The sequence below is a fragment of the Carassius carassius genome, chromosome 14, assembly GCF_963082965.1.
Source record: "Carassius carassius chromosome 14, fCarCar2.1, whole genome shotgun sequence".
Taxonomy (NCBI): domain Eukaryota; kingdom Metazoa; phylum Chordata; class Actinopteri; order Cypriniformes; family Cyprinidae; genus Carassius; species Carassius carassius.
This window is the reverse complement of record NC_081768.1, coordinates 5,139,136-5,160,795: the sequence shown is the minus strand read 5'-3', so window position 1 is coordinate 5,160,795 and position 21,660 is coordinate 5,139,136. Positions and strand designations below refer to the sequence as shown.

The 21,660-nt window shown below is 36.9% G+C and overlaps 2 protein-coding genes across 3 annotated transcripts in view; one reads left to right on the top strand and one right to left on the bottom strand.

The window, feature by feature from the left end:
• Window positions 1-21,660, top strand: part of LOC132156771 (cadherin-23-like) — a 235,750-nt gene that overhangs the window by 192,935 nt on the left and 21,155 nt on the right. For both annotated transcript variants that reach the window (XM_059565791.1, XM_059565790.1), the window contains exons 28-36: window positions 1,614-1,674; window positions 2,517-2,662; window positions 3,060-3,195; window positions 5,333-5,721; window positions 6,649-6,750; window positions 7,820-7,969; window positions 8,056-8,184; window positions 9,027-9,155; window positions 9,861-10,088. In XM_059565791.1, the coding sequence (XP_059421774.1) occupies window positions 1,614-1,674; window positions 2,517-2,662; window positions 3,060-3,195; window positions 5,333-5,721; window positions 6,649-6,750; window positions 7,820-7,969; window positions 8,056-8,184; window positions 9,027-9,155; window positions 9,861-10,088 (1,470 nt within the window). The remainder of the gene's footprint in view (window positions 1-1,613; window positions 1,675-2,516; window positions 2,663-3,059; window positions 3,196-5,332; window positions 5,722-6,648; window positions 6,751-7,819; window positions 7,970-8,055; window positions 8,185-9,026; window positions 9,156-9,860; window positions 10,089-21,660) is intronic.
• On the bottom strand, window positions 10,760-20,748 carry vsir (V-set immunoregulatory receptor). Its single transcript, XM_059565792.1, has 7 exons — window positions 20,474-20,748; window positions 15,654-16,025; window positions 15,505-15,567; window positions 14,604-14,714; window positions 14,374-14,401; window positions 13,709-13,884; window positions 10,760-12,191 (listed from the first exon to the last, which is right to left on the bottom strand). The coding sequence occupies exons 1-7, from the start codon at window positions 20,526-20,528 to the stop codon at window positions 12,157-12,159; spliced, it is 840 nt and encodes a 279-aa protein (XP_059421775.1). The 5' UTR covers window positions 20,529-20,748; the 3' UTR covers window positions 10,760-12,156.

Genomic DNA, 21,660 nt, shown 5'->3' with positions numbered 1-21,660 from the left:
TAAATAGAATTTTGTAACAATCTAAAATGACTTACTTTCACTTTTGATAAATTTATTGCATCCTTTTTTCAACTTTTGAACAATAGTGTAAACAATGTGTTACACAATGTCACTATTCCACCATATAGTAATCTCTGTGGCAATTACTGTATTATGTTGTGATTTTAGACACTGCATATTCATGAATTAGTGAAATACAGTAATGTGAACATATCTTCTTGTCCCATGTAATTTATGACTGACATCATGGCAAAATAAAATGCCTTTGTCACTGCTAAATGTTTGTCCATGCTGGTTCATGCTGGTTTGTGCGGGTTTGGACCAGCAAATGAAAAAGCCTGATAGGGACACCAGCATTCAAAACACAATTTGTTTTCAACAGGGCTTCATTGATTAACATTTATTTTTTCAGATTATAATTTGTGGTTCAGCTTTACCTTTAGTTTTAGATGTGGTTGACTCTTCCAAAGCTCCCCTTGATTCAAATCACGTTGTCACAAAGAGTGTTGGAGATGAGACGCCTGGAAAATGGGGATGAGGATATGTGAACTGATATCCGTTCAGAGAGACTCAAAATCAGTCTTTCTGTGTTTTGCGATCAGCAGACCATAGCAGTGTGTTTCTTGAACTAAACACTCATTCTGAGCCAAACTTTCAGTCTCAAGTTATAACCCCCCATGTGTTGGTATGGTCCGGTCTGCCTGTTCTATTCATCTCTCTCCAAGAGACCCCCCTAGACCCCTGCTTTCTTTCTCTCCCCCTCCTCCTCCTCCTCCTCTACTCCTTTCTTCTCCTCTCCACATCTTTTTCTAAAGCTAATGAGTTTGAAGGAGGGGCCGGCCTCCTCACTGTCAGTAGGATTTGACTAATATGCGAATGTCTTTAGTGTGGTCTTTACTGCTCTACATGATGAATTTATGTGTGTAAATATATTCAGGAACAACATCTGATCATTGTTTCTGGGATTTATGAGATCATTGAAGTTGTATGTGTTTTCAAGCCCGTGTGAGTTCATAGTCATGCCATGATGACCATTTAAAGGTGAAGTGTTTCATTTCTATGCTACTAGTGGCACCAAACACAACTGCGTCAATAAAACAGTTAGCCCTGACTCTGAATTCTGATTGGTAAAGGCATATTTGAACCTGTGATTAAACATTCTAAATGTAACTAATTTCTATGGCTTAGAAACCATAACTAGTCAGCAGTTGGGCTAATGAACTATATTACTCACTGGAATAATTTAGTCCAGTAACTGTAAGTAATAAATATAACTATTCATTAGGGTATTTGAAATCTAGCCATTTCATACTGTGTGTTTTACTGCTATTTTAGGTTTAATGGTTCTAACTCATGTTATTGGTTGAGACAAAAAAACATTTTATTTTGTGTTGTGAGTTATGAAGAAATTACACATTTCACTTGTGGCAGTGAAAATATGAGTCCAATCGTAACTGTGTGTTTAAGAGTTTGACTGTGTGTTAATAAAGTATCATATGTGTTGTGGTTATATTAATGTTTAGGCTTGTATAGGTGTGCAGTGAGTTAAGCATTACTTCCACTTTCTTTATTTAGTAGTACATGTGATTCTGTGTGTTTATGTCTATCTGCAGGTTCAGGCCACAGATGCAGATCAGGGGGAGAATGGAAGAGTTCTGTACCGGATTCTTTCTGGTAACTATAGGCCTATTTATTCTTCCTGTTTCCCTGATGTCACATCTTAGTGCTTTGATCAGATGCACTCTAACAATCCACTACACTAACTAACCAACATTGTTGCAATGTAATGTACAAAAAAGTGTAAAAAATATTTATATAGGAATATTTTGAGTATTTTCAGTCTTCTGTGGCACACTGTGAAAAATGTGTGGGAACTAAATAAATAAAAGCATTTGTGACTTTTTGTCTTGCAATTCTCAGTTTATGTACAGTTTTTCGCAGATTTGCTAAATATCATTCAGAAATGGGAGATATAATCTCAAAATTCGGAAAAAAGTGTGAGAAGTTTAAAGTGTTGAAATTGTGAGAAGAAAAATGAACTGTGAGATAAAATTTACTTACTGACAGAAAAAAAAAATAATTGCGAAATGTGCAATGTCTCAACTTGGAATTCAGAGAAAAAAGTCAGATTTGCAATATTTACACACAAAATTATGAAGAAAAAAATCAGAATTTTAATATTTGTTTTTATAATTGTGAGGTTATATCTTGCTATTCTTTGTTCATATTTCACAATTCAGAAATGTGAGAAAATAAGGTTGAATTAAAAGATTAAAAGCCTTTTTAACCTTTCATTCTGTATTCAGCAGAAAATACCTGTAGCATTCATAAAAATGTGATTAATTGTCATAAAGATATTGCCACAATACAGACAATATTAACAATTTTCTTTTCTTTTAAAATGTTTAGAGACTAATTCTATAAGAAACATAAATTATCACTATTGTTTTCAACCTCAGCCTTTGATGTACTGTTTGGCTGTGTGTTTGTTTGTGTGTGTGATTTGCTATCTGCAGGCAACAATGGTCAGTTTACTGTGGACAGTCTGTCTGGACTCATCAGCAGAGGAACTGTGGCTCTGGACCGAGAGACGCGCAGCTCTCATGTGCTTGAGGTGGAGGCCTACAACAGTGACCAGGGCAGCATGCGCAGCTCTGTCAGGGTGCGTCTGAAAAATAATATAGCACACCCTAGAAAATCCCTTATTGGACAGGTTTATGTTTTCATGTAAAATACTTCTTTGCAACCCATTTTGCTTCATAATGTGACACATTTCCAAGTTAAAATGGATGTTCAGTGATAAAAAAGAGCTTGATTTAATCCATTGGGAACTGATTAAAAGATGAAGTGTGCTTTGAATATCAGAACAGATTCAAATTTGAATGCAAGGTTGCTAAAACAATGCTTGCTTTACATAGTTAACACTGCCTGCATATTGTATTAAATCTAGCTATAAATGTTTTATTATTATTATTATTAATAAAACAAGTACTGAATATAATGTGTGTAGCAGTATGTGTCTGTTGTGAATCAGACTGTGATTGTGAGTTTGTCTGTAGGTGATTGTGTACGTTGAGGACGTGAATGACGAGTTTCCAGTCTTCACTCAGACACAGTACAATCGTCTGGGGCTCAGAGAGACTGCTGGTATTGGTACATCTGTGGTAGTGGTCCGAGCTACAGACCCCGACACAGGTACACAACGCAATCAACCCACAAGCCTGTGCAAACACACTCTCTTCTTGACCTTTGAACGTGTTTGTGAACCAGAATAGATCACTGAGGAAGTAAATTTGTCTGATAGGAACTTCTGTGAGTGCTATTGTTGTGTATTCATAACACCTCTCATTTATTTTGACCTTTTGTAAGTGGGTTTGTGTCATGCACCTAACATAGCTCAAGCTCTGTTGTACTTTTCCATTGTTTCTTAATGCCAAATGATTTTGAAGCTGCCGCCAACGATCTGGAAAAGCTCACAGAGACTGTAACATCATATATCAGTTTCTGTGAAGACATGTGCATCCCTACCAGGACTCAACAATGATAAGCCAAGGTTTACAGCAAAACTCAAACACCTCCGTCATGCCAAAGAGGCAGCCTACTGAAAGAGGGACAGAGTCTTGTACAATCAGGCCAGAAACACACTGAATAAGGAGATTAGAATGGCTAAAAGGACCTACACTAAAAAGCTAGAACATCAGTTTTTGCCAACAACCCTGCTTCCATATGGAAAGGCCTGAAAGACATCACCAGCTACAAAAGACCATATACCAGCACTGAGGTGAATCAACGACTTGAGACCTGAATCAGTTTTACTGTAGATTTGAAACTCCCAGTCGAACACCCTACACCCGTTCTGACCATCTCTCCACACACTTCCTGCAGCCCCCCTCTCCCCCACTACTGCACTTGCACAGATCAGTGAAGATGATGTGCGCCAGGAAAGGCACCAGGCCCCGACGGTGTGACACCAGCATGTCTGAAAACCTGTGCTGACCAGCTTCAATCAAACCTTCAACAGATTACTGGAGCTGTGCGAAGTCCCTGTCTGCTTCAATCGCTCCACCATCATCCCAGTTCCAAAGAAACTCAAGATAACAGTACTTAATGACTACAGACCTGTTGCTTTAACATCTGTGGTCACGAAGGCATTTGAGATGTTGATGTTGAAAGACATCACTGGACCCTTACTGGACCCCTTGCAGTTTGCTTACTGAGCAAACAGGTCTGTGGATGATGCAGTCAACATGGGACTGCACTACATCCTGCAACATCTGGACAAAACAGGGAATTATGTGGGGATCCTGTTTGTGGACTTTAGCTCCATTTTCAACACCATCATCCCAAAACTCCTCCGAACCAAACTAACCCAGCTCTCTGTTCCTAGCTCTCTGTCAGTGGATCACTAGCTTTCTGACAGACAGGCAGCAGCTAGTGAGAATTTGGTTAATTCACATCCAACAACTGGACCACCAACACTGGTGCCCCTCAGGGTTGTGTTCTCTCCCCACTGCTCTTCTTCCTGTACACCAATAACTTCTCCTTTTCTGACCCCTCTGGCATGCTCCTGCAGTTTGCAGACGACACTACAGTCGGAAGCTTGTGACACAAAAACGAATTCCTTGTATGTGCAAACATACTTGGCAATAAAGTTCGTTCTGACTTCTGATATCACAACATTTCTGTTGCACTTCTGCTTCCCTGTTTCACTACCTCATAGATGATGTCCAGCTCGTCATAAACTGGACAGACGTGCAACTAGCTGTGTTTTCACAGGCCTTAGGTTTAAAGTGCTGTATGCTAGAGTTCAGTCATGTAGATACTGTATATAGTTAAAGATCATCATTGAAATAGTTCACGACATTGGAGGACTAAGAGTGACACTTGAAAGTAAATTCAAGCAATTTATATCAAGAAGAAACAGAACAAACAGAGACAGACTTAATCCAGAAGAACTGTGGAAATGTCTCTAAGATTCTTCAAGAAACCTTCCTGCTAAGTTCCCTGAGAAACTATGCTCAAGTGCACAAAAGGGCAAAGGCTTCTTTAAACGCTAAGGGTGGTCACACCAAATGTTGATTTAATTTAGTTAATAGAAGTTAATTAATGAAGAAAATATATTCATTACAGTATTTTTGACAGCAGCAAAGTGCCTAAAACTTTTAACAGTAGGTTTCTTGAACCATCTTGGAGACGTTGCCACAGCTCTTCTGGATTTTGTCTGTTGTGTACAGAATGTGCTTCTGGATTTAGTCTGTATAAAAAAACAATAATTTACTTCACAAAGAAAAATCTTACTAATGCCAGCCTTCTGCTTTCTCTCATATTTTAGGTGATGGGGGCGCTGTAGCGTATGCTCTGGTCTCTGGTTCTGACCGTAAATTTGAGGTGGATGTGAGTACGGGTCTGGTAACCACTGTGGATTATTTGGACTACGAGACCAAGACCAGCTATTTAATGAACATCTCAGCCACAGATCAGTCTCCACCGTTCCACCATGTCTACTGTACCGTCTATGTAACTTTACTCAATGAACTGGACGAAGCTGTGGCCTTTCTATCGGCTGGTTACGAAGTATCTCTGAGAGAGAACATTGCCACAGGAACAGAGGTGGTTCAGGTGAAGGCGCAGTCGGCTGATAACCTGAACCAGCTGACGTACCGCTTCGACCCCAACACCTCACCTGCTGCTCTGGCGCTCTTTAAGATTGACAGTGTTACGGTGAGATAACTTGATATATAACCTAATAGACAGGTTATATTTTAAGAGAATCAGTAATGAGTGTGGTGGTTTTAAAAGCAGGGTAGTTAATCACTTAGTTAAGCAGTCTTAATGTATTTATATGTATTTATATTGTCAGTGAAAGGCATAAGACAGCGTTGCATTCAACCCTCCACCAACATTGTCTCTCGTCATGTCGCTGGTTAGCCTCTGGTCTGCCTGTGCGTGTTTAGGTGTTTTGGGGGAGGCGTGGCTTTGGAGAGTGATTTGCAGAGAGGGTGGGATCTTATGCTTTCAAATAGCTTGCTATTGCTAGCCCCTCCAAAATCGCCTGTCCTACCTTTAAGATGTGAATTTTTGATGTCTTTCTAAATGCATGTTTACACCGAGAGCGAAGTGATGCAAGGAAGTGAAAACGCAACCCAAAAAGAAAATACTTTATGTGATAGGGCACAGACGATGACTCATTTTTACTAATCGACTAGTCAGCAGGTCAGTGTTTGACTAGAGCTCTCACGTCTGATTAACACATCTGCTGTGCTTAAATCCATCCAGTTTGATTTTTCCCCCCACAAAAATCTGTGTAGAATATGAGAGAAAAAAAAAAACCCTCTTCTAGGTCTGGCCTAAAATGTTAGGAAAGGACACATGAACCTAAAAGTTAATATCCAGTGAGTTTTCTCGCAAGGTAAACAAAAAGAAATGAAGCCAGTAGGGAAAATGACACAGCATGGGTTTAGAATGGGTTTCTTTTACCAGCTTGACATGGTGAAAAATCCTGCTTGGTGTGAATAAATCAAGTGGCCAAAATCACTGGATTGTCTTACATTAGTGAAAATCATTCTTATTTTATTCAGTCTAGCAAAGATTTTGTATTTTCTCTACATGGATTTTGTAATATAATAAAGTATTTTGTGTGCTTTACAGGGCCGTATTACAGTGACGGGACTATTGGACAGAGAGCAGGCTGATTCATTCACTCTCACTGTTGTGGCCGATGATGGAGGACCCAAGAGAGACTCAACTGTGGTAATGAGTTTCTCTACGATCTGTTTAGTCTGTAGACCTACTGTAGAGAAGCACACACAGTTGCTTCTTATTCTGAATTGTTTACAACATGATCATGTTTATTAAAGTAAGTTTTACAGGAATAGTTAATCCAAAAATGCAGATTTGCTGAAAATGTACCCCCAGGCCATCCATGATGTAGATGAGGTTGTTTACTCAGAACAGATTTTTTGAGAAATTTAGCATTCCATCACTTGCTCACGAATGGTTCCTCTGCAGTGAATGGGTGCCGTCAGAATTTGAGTCCAAACAGCTGATAAAAACATCACAATAATCCACAACTAATCCACACAACTCCAGTTCATCAATTAACATCTTGTGAATGCATGTTTGTAATAACCAAATCTATCATTAAAAGGTTTTCAAACTATTCCTTTCAGGCGAAATACAAGTCCTATATCCGTAACATTGCCTTTTCCTGTCAAAAAAGTAATCTCGTCTGAATCAGGAGAGAAATATGCACAGATCAAGTAATTTTTACAAGAGAAAACAGTTTTAAACAAATATGTTGGAGGATTTTGATGTGAGTGGACAACAGGGGATGGGCTTTTTTCACTGGATGAAGCATTATTATGGATTATGGACTCTTCCTGCTCTTAATACTTTAGACACAAGCGACGGTTTAAAGTTTAAACACCTTAATATTGGATTAGTTTTTGTGGATTATTATGATGTTTTTATCAGCTGTTTGGACTCTCATTCTGACGGCACCCATTCACTTTAGAGGATCCATTGATAAACAAGTGATGCAATACTAAATTGCTCTAAATCTGTTCTACAGAAGAAACAAACTTTCATTTCATTTTCCTTTAAACTTCATGTCTGTGATAGTGATGTGAAATGTATATAATAATATGATTTTGATGTACAGTATAAATAGGTAATTTAACCAATTTTTTTTTCTAATTTACTTCCTGATGCACATTTGTAGAAGGTGAGTGATTCTTATTCATCAGATCCTTTTAATGAAACGGATGTAAATATTCTACCAGAAAAATAGATTATTTTTTTTACTACGTTCTTTTGACAGGTGTCAATCACCATTCTTGATGAGAATGACAACAGCCCAGAGTTTGACATCACTTCGGATTTGTCTGTGAATATTCCAGAAGACACACCAATTGGCCAGAGAGTTGCAGTCGTGTTAGCACAGGACAAAGATGCTGGAAGAAATGGACTGGTGAGGGAGAGAAATATTCAAAACAATGTCAAATGAGTTGTCAATCATTTATAACCCTGCCTACATCACCCTCTTGTCTCTTTCAGGTGAATTTCACCTTGATCGCGGGGAACATGCAGGACGTGTTTAAGATCAACACAGCCAATAATACATATGGAGTAGTTTACTTGAATGCGCGTCTGGACCGTGAAGCCGTGGACCGTTACCTGCTTAAAGTGAGAGAAAAACACTACAGACATTATGGCTCTGTAACAAACTAGACATCCTAGACAACATTATATATCGTATGCATGCTCCCTAGTTTGTAAAAGCCAAGTAATATTAGACATATACATTGCTGTTCAAATGTGTCAGCAGGAGTCAGTAGTATTTTTTTTCCAATAAATTAATAATTTATTTTGTATGGCTGCATTAAATTGATGAAAGGTGGCAGTAAAGACATATATATTTCAAATAAATGCCTATTTCTATTCATCAAAGCATCCTGAAAAAAAAAAGAGTTAATTATGGTTAAGCAGCAAAACTGATTTCAACATTCATGATAATAAGAAATGTTTCTTGAGCAGCAAATCAGGATTTTAAACTGATTTCTGAAGCATCATGTGACATTAACGAAAGTTCAGCTTTGCATCCCAGGAATATATTACATTTTAAAATATATTCAAATAGATAATGGATATTTAAACTGTAATCATTTTATAAATATTACTGTTTTTACTATATTTTTGATCAAATAAATGGAGAGTTGGTGAGCATAATAGGAAACTTAATACGTAACAAACTCAAAACTTGAACGGTAATGAAATTTATTAATGAAAGTATAAAAAAAAATAGGAAGTAGACATTTAGGCATCTCACTTTGAATAATAAAATGTCTTTCGATTGTCTAATCACTTCAGACAGAGCCATACATGGTCACAGTGTGTTGCGTGATTTTGAACATGTTTCCTTGTAAAGTTAAATATAGTACGCTTTGCATAATTAGTTCTGAGGTATATGTCTGTTGGTTTACTGATGTCCAAGTGGATTCCTGTGTTTGTTAATGTGTTTGGATCAGGTGCGGGCAATGGATAACGGTTCCCCTCCAAGGTTCACTGATGTGTCGCTCACGGTGAATATTCTGGATGTGAACGATAACCCTCCCGTGCTGCAGAGCCCTCGTGGGTACAACGTCAGCGTCAATGAGGTCAGAACCACAGCACCTCAAACCAGTGACATCACAGATTCTGGGTGTTAATCATTTAGATGTTTGCATGCAATACATCAAAAGTCAGAAGAAGTCAGAATTCAGAAAGAGCTTTATTGCCAAGTATGTTTACACATACAAGGAATTTGTTTTAGTGTAACAACCTATATTTGAAATTCTGGAATTGGAGGGTGCAAAAAAAAAATCTAAAAACTGAGAAAATTGCCTTTAAAGTTGTCCAAATGAAGTCCTTGTATTGTATATTACTAATCAAAAATGAAATTTTGGTATATTTACGGTACGGAAATTTACTAAATATCTTCATGGAACATGATCTTTACTTAATGTCCTAATGATTTTTGGCATAAAAGTAAAATCAATCATTTTGACCCATAAAATGTATTTTTGGTTATTGCTACAAATATACTCTAGAGACTTAAGACTGGTTTTGTGGTCTAGGGTCACATATGTACCATATATATACTGTAAATAAAAAAAGAAATATTGAAAAATAAAATAATATATAATATTATTATATATAATAATATAACCTAGTAATTCCCCATCTCCCACTTAGTTTCCTGTCACTTGTACACTGTCCTATGATAAAGTAAAGTCGTTTTAAAAATCGTTTTAAAAAAGTGAGGAAATCTAATACATGAAATATGGCTGAAATAACACTGGGTATATCAATGTGTGTTTTAGAATGTGGGTGGTGGTACGTCGGTCCTGCGTGTCATAGCGACAGATCGTGACATCGGACCCAATGCTATGCTGTCGTACTACATCACCGGTGGGAACCAGGACCTGACCTTCAGAATGGACCGTATGACGGGAGAGATAGTGACCCGACCGTCACCTCCTGACAGAGAAAAACAGCAGCAGTACACACTCGCTGTGACTGTGGAAGATGATGGAATGCCGCCTTTATCAGTAAGTGTTTGTGTTGGCAGTCTGATTTTTTTCTTTGTAATCTATCATCAAAATAATCTCCACCTCGAATTTATTCACCATGGCCACATGGGTGAAGAAAAGTAATATATTACCCAACATTTCAAGATCTAGTCAGATCCCAGTGGATTCAATAAAATCCCACACTTACATTAATACATCATACGTTTTTTTCCTTTATCTTTTTACTCTAAATATAAGATTTTTTAACATTTACTCTTTAAAAAGCCTGCCTGAACAACAAAACAGCAAAAACAGGAAGCCACAACCTGCCTTATTTCTGAAACAGGAAGTTGCACTCGTAAGAGCTGGTTGATTCCTGTTGTGAACTTCACAGCAGTCTGGGTTTCATCAAGTGTGACTTTTTGGCCTCTAGTATCTGTATCCACTTTTTGCTCAAAAAGCTACTTATTGAAACCATATTTTAGGGATATGTTGACTTTTAAATAACTCCACTTAAACAGAGATGATACACTAACTTGAACAACAGCTTCATCCTAGTTAAAGTTTTTATTTTTTAATAGAAGTTGGGTAAGTTCCTGATAAAGGTTTAGAGGCCCCGTCACCCATCGGTTCACTGTCTGCTGTCTCGTACGCTTCCGTGTGATTGAAGAGAATATTTGTTGCATAAACACTGCACAAGGACTCTCAGCTCTCTCCAGAACTTTTTATTTGTTTGTATTTGTATAAAACAAGATATAAGCAATTGGTTTTCGATTGTATAAGCAGGTGTTTCACAGCATTGCCACTGGAGCTACATATACGGTGTTAACTTTGTACAGGCACATGTGCAACTTCAAATGTACAAAATGGTTCAATTACATGTTTATCAGCATATTTACAATATTAGCATTCATTCACCTACAAACCGTCCATTCATACACACACAAACCAAAGTTTTGGCACTCTTTATGGCAGTGGATTTAAATTTGTAAGCCTCCTGAAAACGTTTACCAGCTCTTTGCTTTTTTTTTCTCAAGGGAAAATAATGTAAACACACACACACACACACACACAAGATAAAACTTCTATACAAAATAGATCGAAAAACTTCTTTTATGAACCCTCATGCCCCTTAAAGCCACGTGTGACATTGGAGATGTAAGAGAGTGGCATTGTGTTTAATTGTCACCGATGTAACATTTACCACAAAACAATCTGCACTCATTCTGACAGAATGCATCATAAAGCTACATACATCATAAAAGCACCACACTCCCCGCAAGAGGGTTTTAAATAGCCCATTGTTTCTCAGCAGGTCTGATGGTGATTGTACTGAGAACATCCTTTTTCCACCGTAACCTACCGGTGCTGGTCTCAATCTGGGCCCGTTTCATAAAGAAACTGTGTTGTCAATTATTTTACATTTTAAAACAAATACAGTCATTTGTGTATTCATTCGGCTCTCAAGTGGTTCTGAGATCTGCAGATTTTCCAGCCAAGCACCTCATCTGGGACCAGCACTGGCACCATTTCAGTGAGAAAGTGATAACTGAGTACTTTGGCACTGACATGCAGAGTATGGAGGAAATATCTATTGAGAAACTCAGTATTGAGATGGGTAAAACAGGAAGAATGAGGTATTAATACATCCTGACCCCTAGAAGTGAGCAGATGAACTGATTTTCATTGGGAAAGGAAGTGAGGATGGGGATAGACAGATTACACAAGAAAGAAAGGGAATAAAATGGTCTTTTAAGTGCAACCACAGTGTAACTGACACATGAAGCACGTGATGAACACAAATGTGTGCAAACAGCTTAGCTGAAATCAAATTTTCAACTCAAAGCCACAAAAGAAAATTGTTGTGGATCCTCTTCACGAAATCGTGCTCTCCCTAGTGCCCTAACTTGTGCGATTTTCCTCCTTGGGAAACCCATGTAAGGACAGTCAGTAGATAAGGGGTCCCACCGTAATAGCAGAGAGCTCAGTTCTCATTTTTTGGGGTGGGTCTCTCATCATCTTTGCAGAAGACAGGAAGAACAGAGGCATGATGATGTGGAGGAGATGGAAGAAGCACTCGATGTTCCTGGGGTGAGCGTGACACGTTTCAGTCCATTAAGTTGGGGGACTCAGGGATGGGTCCTGGAAAAATAATAGTACAATTATTAGCTTAAATAAGCTAAATAAGCCATAATTTAGTTTAGTTACCATTTTTCCCACCCTTTCTCTGATCTATATAATTAACCAGTCTGGTTTTGCTGCTGCACCTTTAAGACTTAGAAGTAAATGAAATGCCCTCTGTTTTGATTGTGTTAACTGAAATGTGTGCTGTTGCCAGGCTGTGTGGGTGGACCATATGTAAATGTGCCATTTTGAATCTTTTTGTAGTGTCAGTGGTATAAATGGGATGGTGGGGGAGCTTTGCATTATGAATAATAGTGTACTGGTGTGTTTACATAGTAGTTTTAGATTGTCCATAAGTATTTTAAATTTATGGATTCAATTTGCATTGCATTCAAGGTATACATTAAATCAAGTTTCATTATTTAGGAACTGAATGCATGATTTCAACATTGCTAGTGTCATGTTTTGCAAAGGAGAAAAGCTGCATTTTTTTTATGATAAAACTCTGTTTCCTATGATATTTTAAGGTCTTTAAGTCATCATGAGATGGGAATTTACCCCATTTACTCTCCTAATACATATTTCTGGGCTTATTAAGAACATTTTACCCCAAATTCTCATTATCAAAATCATAATCAGCATTTAGAATAATGAAAATCAGTAAATAAATAGATAATCTTGGATGCATTTCGAAAGTAGGAATATAGAAGAATTGCAATTCAAAATTATTATTATGATAACTTTACCCATTTTTATATTATTCTAAAATATGTGTGTGTGTGTGTGTGTGTGTGTGTGTGTGTGTGTGTTTCTAAATCTATCAAAATACAATAACTTGGTTGGTTACAACTTACCATTTCGGCTGACTGTCCATGTTTTATGATCCAATCGGTTGCTAAAGGTTAAGTCCCACCCTATATTTTATCAGTGATAATCTGGTTTTGCTTCAGTATAAGTCACATAAAGTTGGTAAAATGGTTTGCAAGCTTGTTTAACGTTGACGGTAACATGTCTGAGTGGGAATACAGATCTGTCTGTGTATGTGCCAGTGGGTCATGCATACTGAAGAAACGTATATGAAAACAGGCACGCATGCACACACACGTTCACGGTTTCTCAGAATCCAGTTTGCCGTCAGAGAAGCTGAAATGAGTGTTGTGAAATAAGGGAGAAAAGGGGAAATTGCCATTCTGCACATTCCGCTTCGTTAAAGGTTAAAGTAGAGGAGGCACGTGACTGTATATGTGGAGACTGAGCTGGAACTCATAGCGTTCACCTACACATATTGTAAGACTCATGTGTGTGATCATTTTTAATTGAAACTGTGGGTACATCCTGCGCTTACTATGAGGAAGAAAAAAAGATCTGTCTGATGCATTTGTTTAAAATTGTGTATGTACCATTATTGTGTGTGTATCTGTGTGTACTGTATGTAGAGCTTCTCCAGATGTTTCTTGTTGCCTGCATAACAGTGACAAACTTTAGCAATCTAGCTGGAGTTGGATTACAGTTTTGTGTTTGTGTGTGAGTCATACCCTGTGAAGGGAAGAACAATTCTCCTTGTATGTTTGGAGAGAATGGAGTGCCGGGATCTGACAGGAGGTGGCGTCCTGTTTCAGATGACTGCCTCATCATTATTTGGGATACAGTCCGGGGTTTAGGCTGTGGAGAATCAACCAAAAACACTGGGCTCTCATGGGCCTGTGCTTCACTAGAGAGAGAGTGAGATTATACATTTATAAATATCATCCCAAAATCAAAAGCTGCTAATAATAAATAATATTGTGCATAAAATAAAACATATATATTTAAAATATTAAGCCTAATTTTAGGACTAATACTATTTTTGCATGGTGAAATTCATGAACATTAAGTATATTTTCATCATTCTTTCCTATAAAAATCCTTAAAATCGTAAATAATAAAAATCATAATTATTTAATGTGTAAATTACATAAGTTGTTGTACTATCCCCAAGCCACAGTAATTATTTACTTTATTCTAGAACAAAACATTGTATTACAGTAATGAGAATCAACATATAGAATAATGAAAATTCAAAAAATAATCTGGATGGCTTTCGATAATGGGAATTTAGAAGGAAGATGTAGTTTATTTTCATAAAAAATGATGTCACAATACAAAAAAAAAACACAATCCCTTGTTTAGTCGGAGTATTTTGGTCACTGTGGAAACTCACCTGTCCATACGCACCAGCTCGTGTGCACCTGATAAAAACAGGAACAGGAAATGGTTCAAGGTTGAGAAAGGAAACGCAGTCTCTTTAAAACAATAAGTGCAGCTACTGTACTCCCATCAGCTGTCTCTGCAGTGCAGGACATGTGCAGTGTTCTTTCGCATTCAATATAGGTCAGAGTAAGTGTGTGAGCAGTGCATGACTAAGTGTACGTGTTGGGTGTGTGTACTCACGTCTGTGTCGCTCTACTGTTTGTCTCTGTCTGTAAACCAGCATCAGTATGAGCGGGAGGCACAGAATGAAAGCGACACAGGCTGCGATAGCCAGACCTTCAGCCACCGAGTCTGAAAAAGAAAAAAAAGAGACGTTACTGGTGGAAAGGAGAAAATAATCAGTAGTGAAGTCACACTTAAGTGAAGCAACACTAAAAAATGCTTGACTGCTGTTGCACAAGATGCCAGTTTATATATATTATTGTATATAGAAAAACTAGCACAAGCACATCTACACACCAAAACATTTAATAAATGTTATCTATTGAAACAATAGATTTTACTTCACTAAATACTCAGTATTGAAATTGCATTTGGGAATTTTAATTAAAGGGATATTTCACCCAAAAATTAAATTTTGTCAACATTACTCACACTCAAGTCGTTCCAAACCTCTATGCGTTTCTGCTGCTGAACACAAAAGAAGATATTTTGAAGAATGTGGGTAACCAAACACTTTCTGGTCCTCATTGACTTCCATAGTATTTTATTTATTTTTTTCCATACTATGAAAGTCAATGGAGTCCCAACAACTTTTTGATTACTTGCGTTCCTCAAAATATCTTCTTTTGTTTTCAGCAGAAGAAAGAAGTTTTGATGAGTAAATGATGACAGGATTTTTATTTTTGGGTGAACTATCCCTTTAAGTCATAATTATAAAAACATTGTACATCGTCAAACAGGGTCGTTATATATGTCTTATTCCCAAAACTCCAAAACAAAAATGGAAGCTAGTTCTCAGAAAAACTGTAGCATCATTCAATTACAGATGCTACTTTGACAGATTTTCTAACGTGTGATTTACATATGTTTTATTACTTATTAGAGCCGTTGTATTATATGTGTGTGGCGTTAAACGTACCATCTGAAGGAGTGTGAGACCACTCCGAACACTTCAGACTGCCATTGTAAGACTGTCCCATCGCTGTGGAAATATGACACGTTAAGATCACACAAGAACAGAGGGGATAACATAGATGTCACACCTGACCTCTCTCCTAGCTCACTTACATGGCACCACATTCAGGTAGATGAAGTCACGGGCCCCCTGCTCCACCTTTTGCTTGTTCAATTCCAGAAGCAGACAGCAGTATTTGCCCTGGTCACTGTGCTTGATTTTCTGCAAGAAGATGGAAAAAGACTTGCCTTTCCCTGTGTATTCCACTCCCATTGTGCGGTTGGAGTGAATGGACCCGCGAGGATGTGTGCCCTTGTGGCAGTTCTCCTGCGAGCGCGGTGTGAAGAGCCAGATGTTCCGCATCTTGTCTGTCGAATGAGCCTTGGCTCCAGACTGAAGACACGTCATAGTGACATCAGTCCCTTCAGAACACTCGTAGACCCGATGGGGCACAGAGATACTGAATGAGTGACTCTCACAGCTTACTGGAGAGACAGAGAGAGAAAATAAATAAATAAATATATACTCTTTATATTAGATGTGTATGAGGTTTTGGATCTTCATGCCCAGCTTAATTAGTACAGACAACTGTAAAGATGCTGTAACTTGATTTCCCCCAAAATGCAAAACACATGGAAAATATTTAAATGAGAAATTTTGAATTTGAATTTGAAGGCAACCTCTCTTTCTTTTTTTACTCTTGTTTGTTTGTTTTATGTCAGAACAGGCAGAGACATACAGCAATATCTGTGGATTTCTTGAGCTTAACTGCTAGGTTCCTCACAGAAAGTGTGTATTTGGTACTTGTGATGTGTGAAGCTCAGCACTGTAGAGTCAGCTGACCACACATGCATCTCTGCAAGTCTATCAGAGTTTGTTTACTGCAGTATCTGTAGCTAGTCTTTAGCAGTTGACTTTATTTTAAAAATGTCCAATCAGTGAGAACATTTGAGTCACCCATTTAAAAAGTAATTTATTATATATATATATATATATATATATATATATATATATATATATATATATATATATATATATATATATTACACATGCATAATCAATTATTTCAATATTTATTTTAAATCAACAAAGGTCTTATGAAATGCTTGCTTGAAATCTGTGCTTTTTAAATCCATTTACATCAGAACCTTTTTAAGAGTTGCTTACATGCATACTAAAATTGTATACTAGACTACTATAATAGTAATTAAAAAAATTGAAAAACAAACTCTGTGCTCTGTGGAAGAAAAGCATTTCCACCACATTACTGAACAAACAGACTTCAGTCCTCTGCTGTTATTGTTTCTTATTTCCAAAACAGTTTTTGTTTAACTTTTATTTTGTGTGTGTGTGTGTGTGTGTACACGTATTTAGAAGGGTGGCACATTGAGTTTCCTATCCTGTAATAGACAAAACAGACCTACACACCAATCACACATACAGACCCTGTGAACCGGAGCTGAATGTTTACTAACCAGACTGATGAAATGGGAAAGACCCAGATTTTTCATGAATGGATAAACATTTCCTATATTTATGAATGACTGACCTAGATATTGACTGCTTGAATGCATGGCCGCCTGTCTTTCTGTGCCACCCTCTACTATCACTTTAAAAAAACGTGTGGTTGGCCAAAATGTGTGTAAACAGTTCTTTATTTAAGATGCCCCGGGTGACTGAAATGTACATAGCTTAAATCTATGGGCATGAATGTGTGTCAGGAAGAGCAATAGGAAATGGTGTCTTTGTGATAAAGTGCACTCAGGGTGGTGTGTCCTTTCCTGTCTCTCTCTCATAGACACAATACAGTAACCCCTCCTGCCCTATATTATTCCCTATAAACCTCATCCACCCTCATATTCCCAATCAGCATTCATAATTATCCGGTCCAGGGCTCAATTTTCCACCTCCTGAGGATCCTGTGCTGGGAATCCGCTCTGACACCTGCCAGGGGTTCAGCACGTCTTTGTTGCGACTGGATGAAATACTACCCTGCACTCTTCACATAAATGTGCCGCCGCTGAGTTTGGGGTCGGGACTGGATCAAAGGCATGTTAGAAAGTGTTTTGAAGGCAGAGCTAATCCAAACTGTTGCTAAAAGAATAAAAGAAAGGTTCAAAACGATGTAAGCACAATTCAGATTTAATGTTGACTGATAGGCTACATAACTTGAATTGAGCCCAGAACATTCTCAGACTCGTCTGACAGAGAGAAATAAGAAAAATGAAACGTTCCCTGCTTGAGGGCATCTGTCTGCAAATGTGTTTATCTGTGAAGTCAGCACAAAAGCATCTGTGTTACAGAATTTACATCAGAATCCACCCTGCACTTTGTTATTAATATTTGAAGAATAACTTCTAGATACATGTTACTGATATTAGAAGAATCACATTTACATGCCACTGTCTTGAATGTGCTTCATTTTGTAGAAAGAATGTGTGTGAACCGTTGCACAACCACTGAAACCCCTTAAACGATATTTTGCCACATTACAAAGAAACTTAATGTTGATTTATGCTGCTAAGATCCAAAAGGAAACCAATAAAATATAGTCTTCATTTTATGCAATAGTTTTTAAGTTGTACACTGATCAGGACTTCTCTAAAATCGTTCACCTGATAAATGCCAAACCTGCTGTGATGCATCTAAAGACACTCGTTTGAAAATGAATTTAAAGGACATTTGAGAGTTTTTTTAGGGGAGATTATCAGTCAATTTCAAACTATTCCTCATACTGTCGAGCTTCAAGAAGCAACCTAAAGCATCATAAAAGAAGTCCAGGTTCTCTGAAGATATATGATATATTGTGAACTACTTTTACGATATGTTATGCTGCTTTTTGTCCTCTTTGAAGCTTGACAGTATGCATGTTTATATAAAAAAGAGCAACTCAGACACTGGGCTTCATGGAAGACAATAATACACGAGGTCACGAGAAGTGCATTTTTGTATGTCAACTGTTGCTTGAAGAAAGAACCCTGTTTCTATCCCCCTCCTACATGCTATTCTCATTTTTCACTATCACTGTTTGTGTAAGAGCCTCATTAAATGGTGTTAATGAAAGCCATAGGGGTCTAAGAACCTCCCTCCCATCTGCAGACAAAGCATGACTCTAGGTACCATCCCGTTTCAACTGAAACCTCCTGCAGATCAGGATCTGCCCTCCCTCAACTTCACATATTGTTTTAGCGATAGATGATTTTACATTTCCAGAAGCCAAAATCATTTACATCTCTGTGGATTTTCTGTGCTGATTTGTGTTTGAAATTATGAGCATTTTTGGTAAGCAATAGTAATGTTTCCTTTAGCTAGCAACACTAATGCTCGTCGTTGCATCATCCTTCCTCCCATATTTTATTTTTATCTTAGTTCTCAATTAATAATTTTCTCCTCTTCATATTTGTGGACTGTGGATGTAGACTCTCAGGGGGGATTACAAACCCAGGGGGTCAGGGATGTAACCCTGGTGCAATATTCATGGTCTCATTCCATCTGGGATCCCTGTCTCTCTCCAATAAATATATGCTCTGTATCTCTGTTTCAAACACATCTCAACATCTGCAAACATCAATAGGCTTATTAACTAAATGATAAACCAGCCATAGTCTGTGGATTAATGGCTTCATCTGCAAACTGACGCTGGGTAAATTGAGCTGAAACATTTTTATATACAGCCTTATATACCATTAGTTTTGGCAAACAGAGACTTTCATGTGATTTTACTCTTCTTTTAGTTTTTTGGTCTAGGCTTCTCTGATTGGCTTAGAGGAAGGTTGTTTAAATAAGGAAGTATCCAATTATAGCTGATGTATAAACAAGATAGAAATGTTACATTAATAACACAAATTGTTCAGTCTTTTCACCATCATCGACTAATTTGTAATAACTCACGAGTTTTGACGGTATCACGTCACATATTATTTAAATGCATGAAGTGGAGTTTGTATTTTGTTTTTCTTTTCAACTTTTTTAACGTCTGTTAAATTCGGGGCACGACGGCACATCGTGATTATATCGTTTAATATAATAGTAAAATATGTATAAGAGACGTTAAAAACACTAATTTTGCGTAACTAAATTTAGAATACTGCTGTTGACCAACTTAGTTAATGAATATTAATTAGACACGCCGACCCTATTAATATTCACAAGTCTTCAGCACTGTAGGATTCGCTAGCTATCTAATGTTGGCTAACGCTGAAGCCAATCAGCTAGGCTTATTAGATAACCTAATTGCATAAATTAATATTCATGAACCCGGTTGTCGTTACAACAGCATTATTATTATTTCCTCTACGCTCAAAAAAGCTTAGCGACTGGATACACCAAAACATTAAGGTTCTTGTCAGTATGATTTCTCCAAATATGTACATAACGTTACTTGACCTAAATTTACACGGCTTTAAACAACAAAAGGAAATTAAAAGGAGCAGATGAACTTAATTGTGAGGAAAGCAGCGTGTTGTATGATTTTGTGTAAAGTAATATAAGTAACGTTAGAGCTGTAATATTATACACAATAGAAAGATACGGTCTTTTTGTAGAGTTGAGTGTTGGTTTCAGGCAAGAACTTGAGAGGACGACAAGGTTGTTTGTTTTTAGTTTTAAAACAAGATGACACACGCCCGTGCAGCCTTGAGGACGTTTTTCAAGTTAACGTTAAGTAAAACAAATGTCAGAATCAGGGTCGTTTACGCAGAACAAGCTCGAAAACGCAACGTCGTTTTAAAAAAACGCAGGGGTTTGGAGACGCTTTTGTAAAACGTGGACAACGATATTAAAACGCTTGCAAAAGGTGCAAAACGCGACTGACAGCCAAACACGTGAGTATGACGCATTTGTACACAGAACAGTTATTAAAAAACAGCGCAATGCAAGAGCGTGTTCTGTATGACTAGCGCTAGTCCAGAAATAAAGTCCAGAGTAGATTTACCTTGAACCGCAGATAAGAGATGAAAGAAGAGCAACACAGCGCAAAATACATCCATCAGTCCTGATCTCCTGTAAGCGTACACGAAAGTGTTGAAATGTCTTCAGTTTATGTCCAAAGTCCTCTACAGTTTCTCCAGCTGGGGTGACAGAAATCTTATGTAGTCTTCCTCTTATTCCCGTGTATTGTGATCTGCTGCTCTGTGGGCTTTTACAGTAAGTTACTTCTCAGTATCATACCAGAAGTAAAGCAGTAAAACGAGAAGCCCTACTTCACTTACTAGTCAATTTCCCTCCTCCTTCCAAAGCTCTCACTCCTCCCACTACAGTACAACTTCTACTTGCTTTTTTTGTTGAGGCAAATAATAAGTCACCTACTTCTATAATGAAGTATGTAAAAGAATAAAAAAATTATATTGGTTTTGAAGTGTGAAGCAATTTATTTTATTTTATTTTTTATTTTAAATAATATTTTATCTGATGGCTATGTAAATTGATCGAATTGTAATTTTTTTAAAACATACTTTAATTATTTTCATAATATTATCATTATTTATTTTTTCGGTAATATTTAGTAATATAATTAAGGAAAAAATGTCCATCTGCTTATATACTGACATGTAAAATAATGAAATATAACTGATGATTTGGTTTTTGAAGTGATTTTTTTTAATGTTTTATCAATTATCTACTTACATTGAATTATAATAATTATTGTAAAACATTATTCACTTTCATTTATTTATTATTTTTATCTTATTTTGTATTTTTAGTAATATGTGGGCTAGTTAGGCCTATATAATAAATTCATTAATAAATGTTATTGTAATTATTATTAATAATAATTATATTTAACTCCACATTTACACATTTTCAAAATTTTAAAGGTTGCTTGACATTTATTTTTCTATGTATGTATTAACATATATAATCTGAATGAAAATAATGCTAATTAATGTAAATTAAAGTAATGAAAATAAATAGTTTTTTCAATCATGCAGATACAATTTTTCTAATTTTATTTGACTTTAGTACATATATAAATTAATATTTGAAACATGTTGTGTTTATAATATCACACACATATATTCTTTTCTAATAATATAAATAAAAATGTAAAATTGCCTTTATGTTTTAGGGTGGCTGTCCCCTTCAGGGGTTTAATCAGCAGACAAAGATCAGTTTTATACT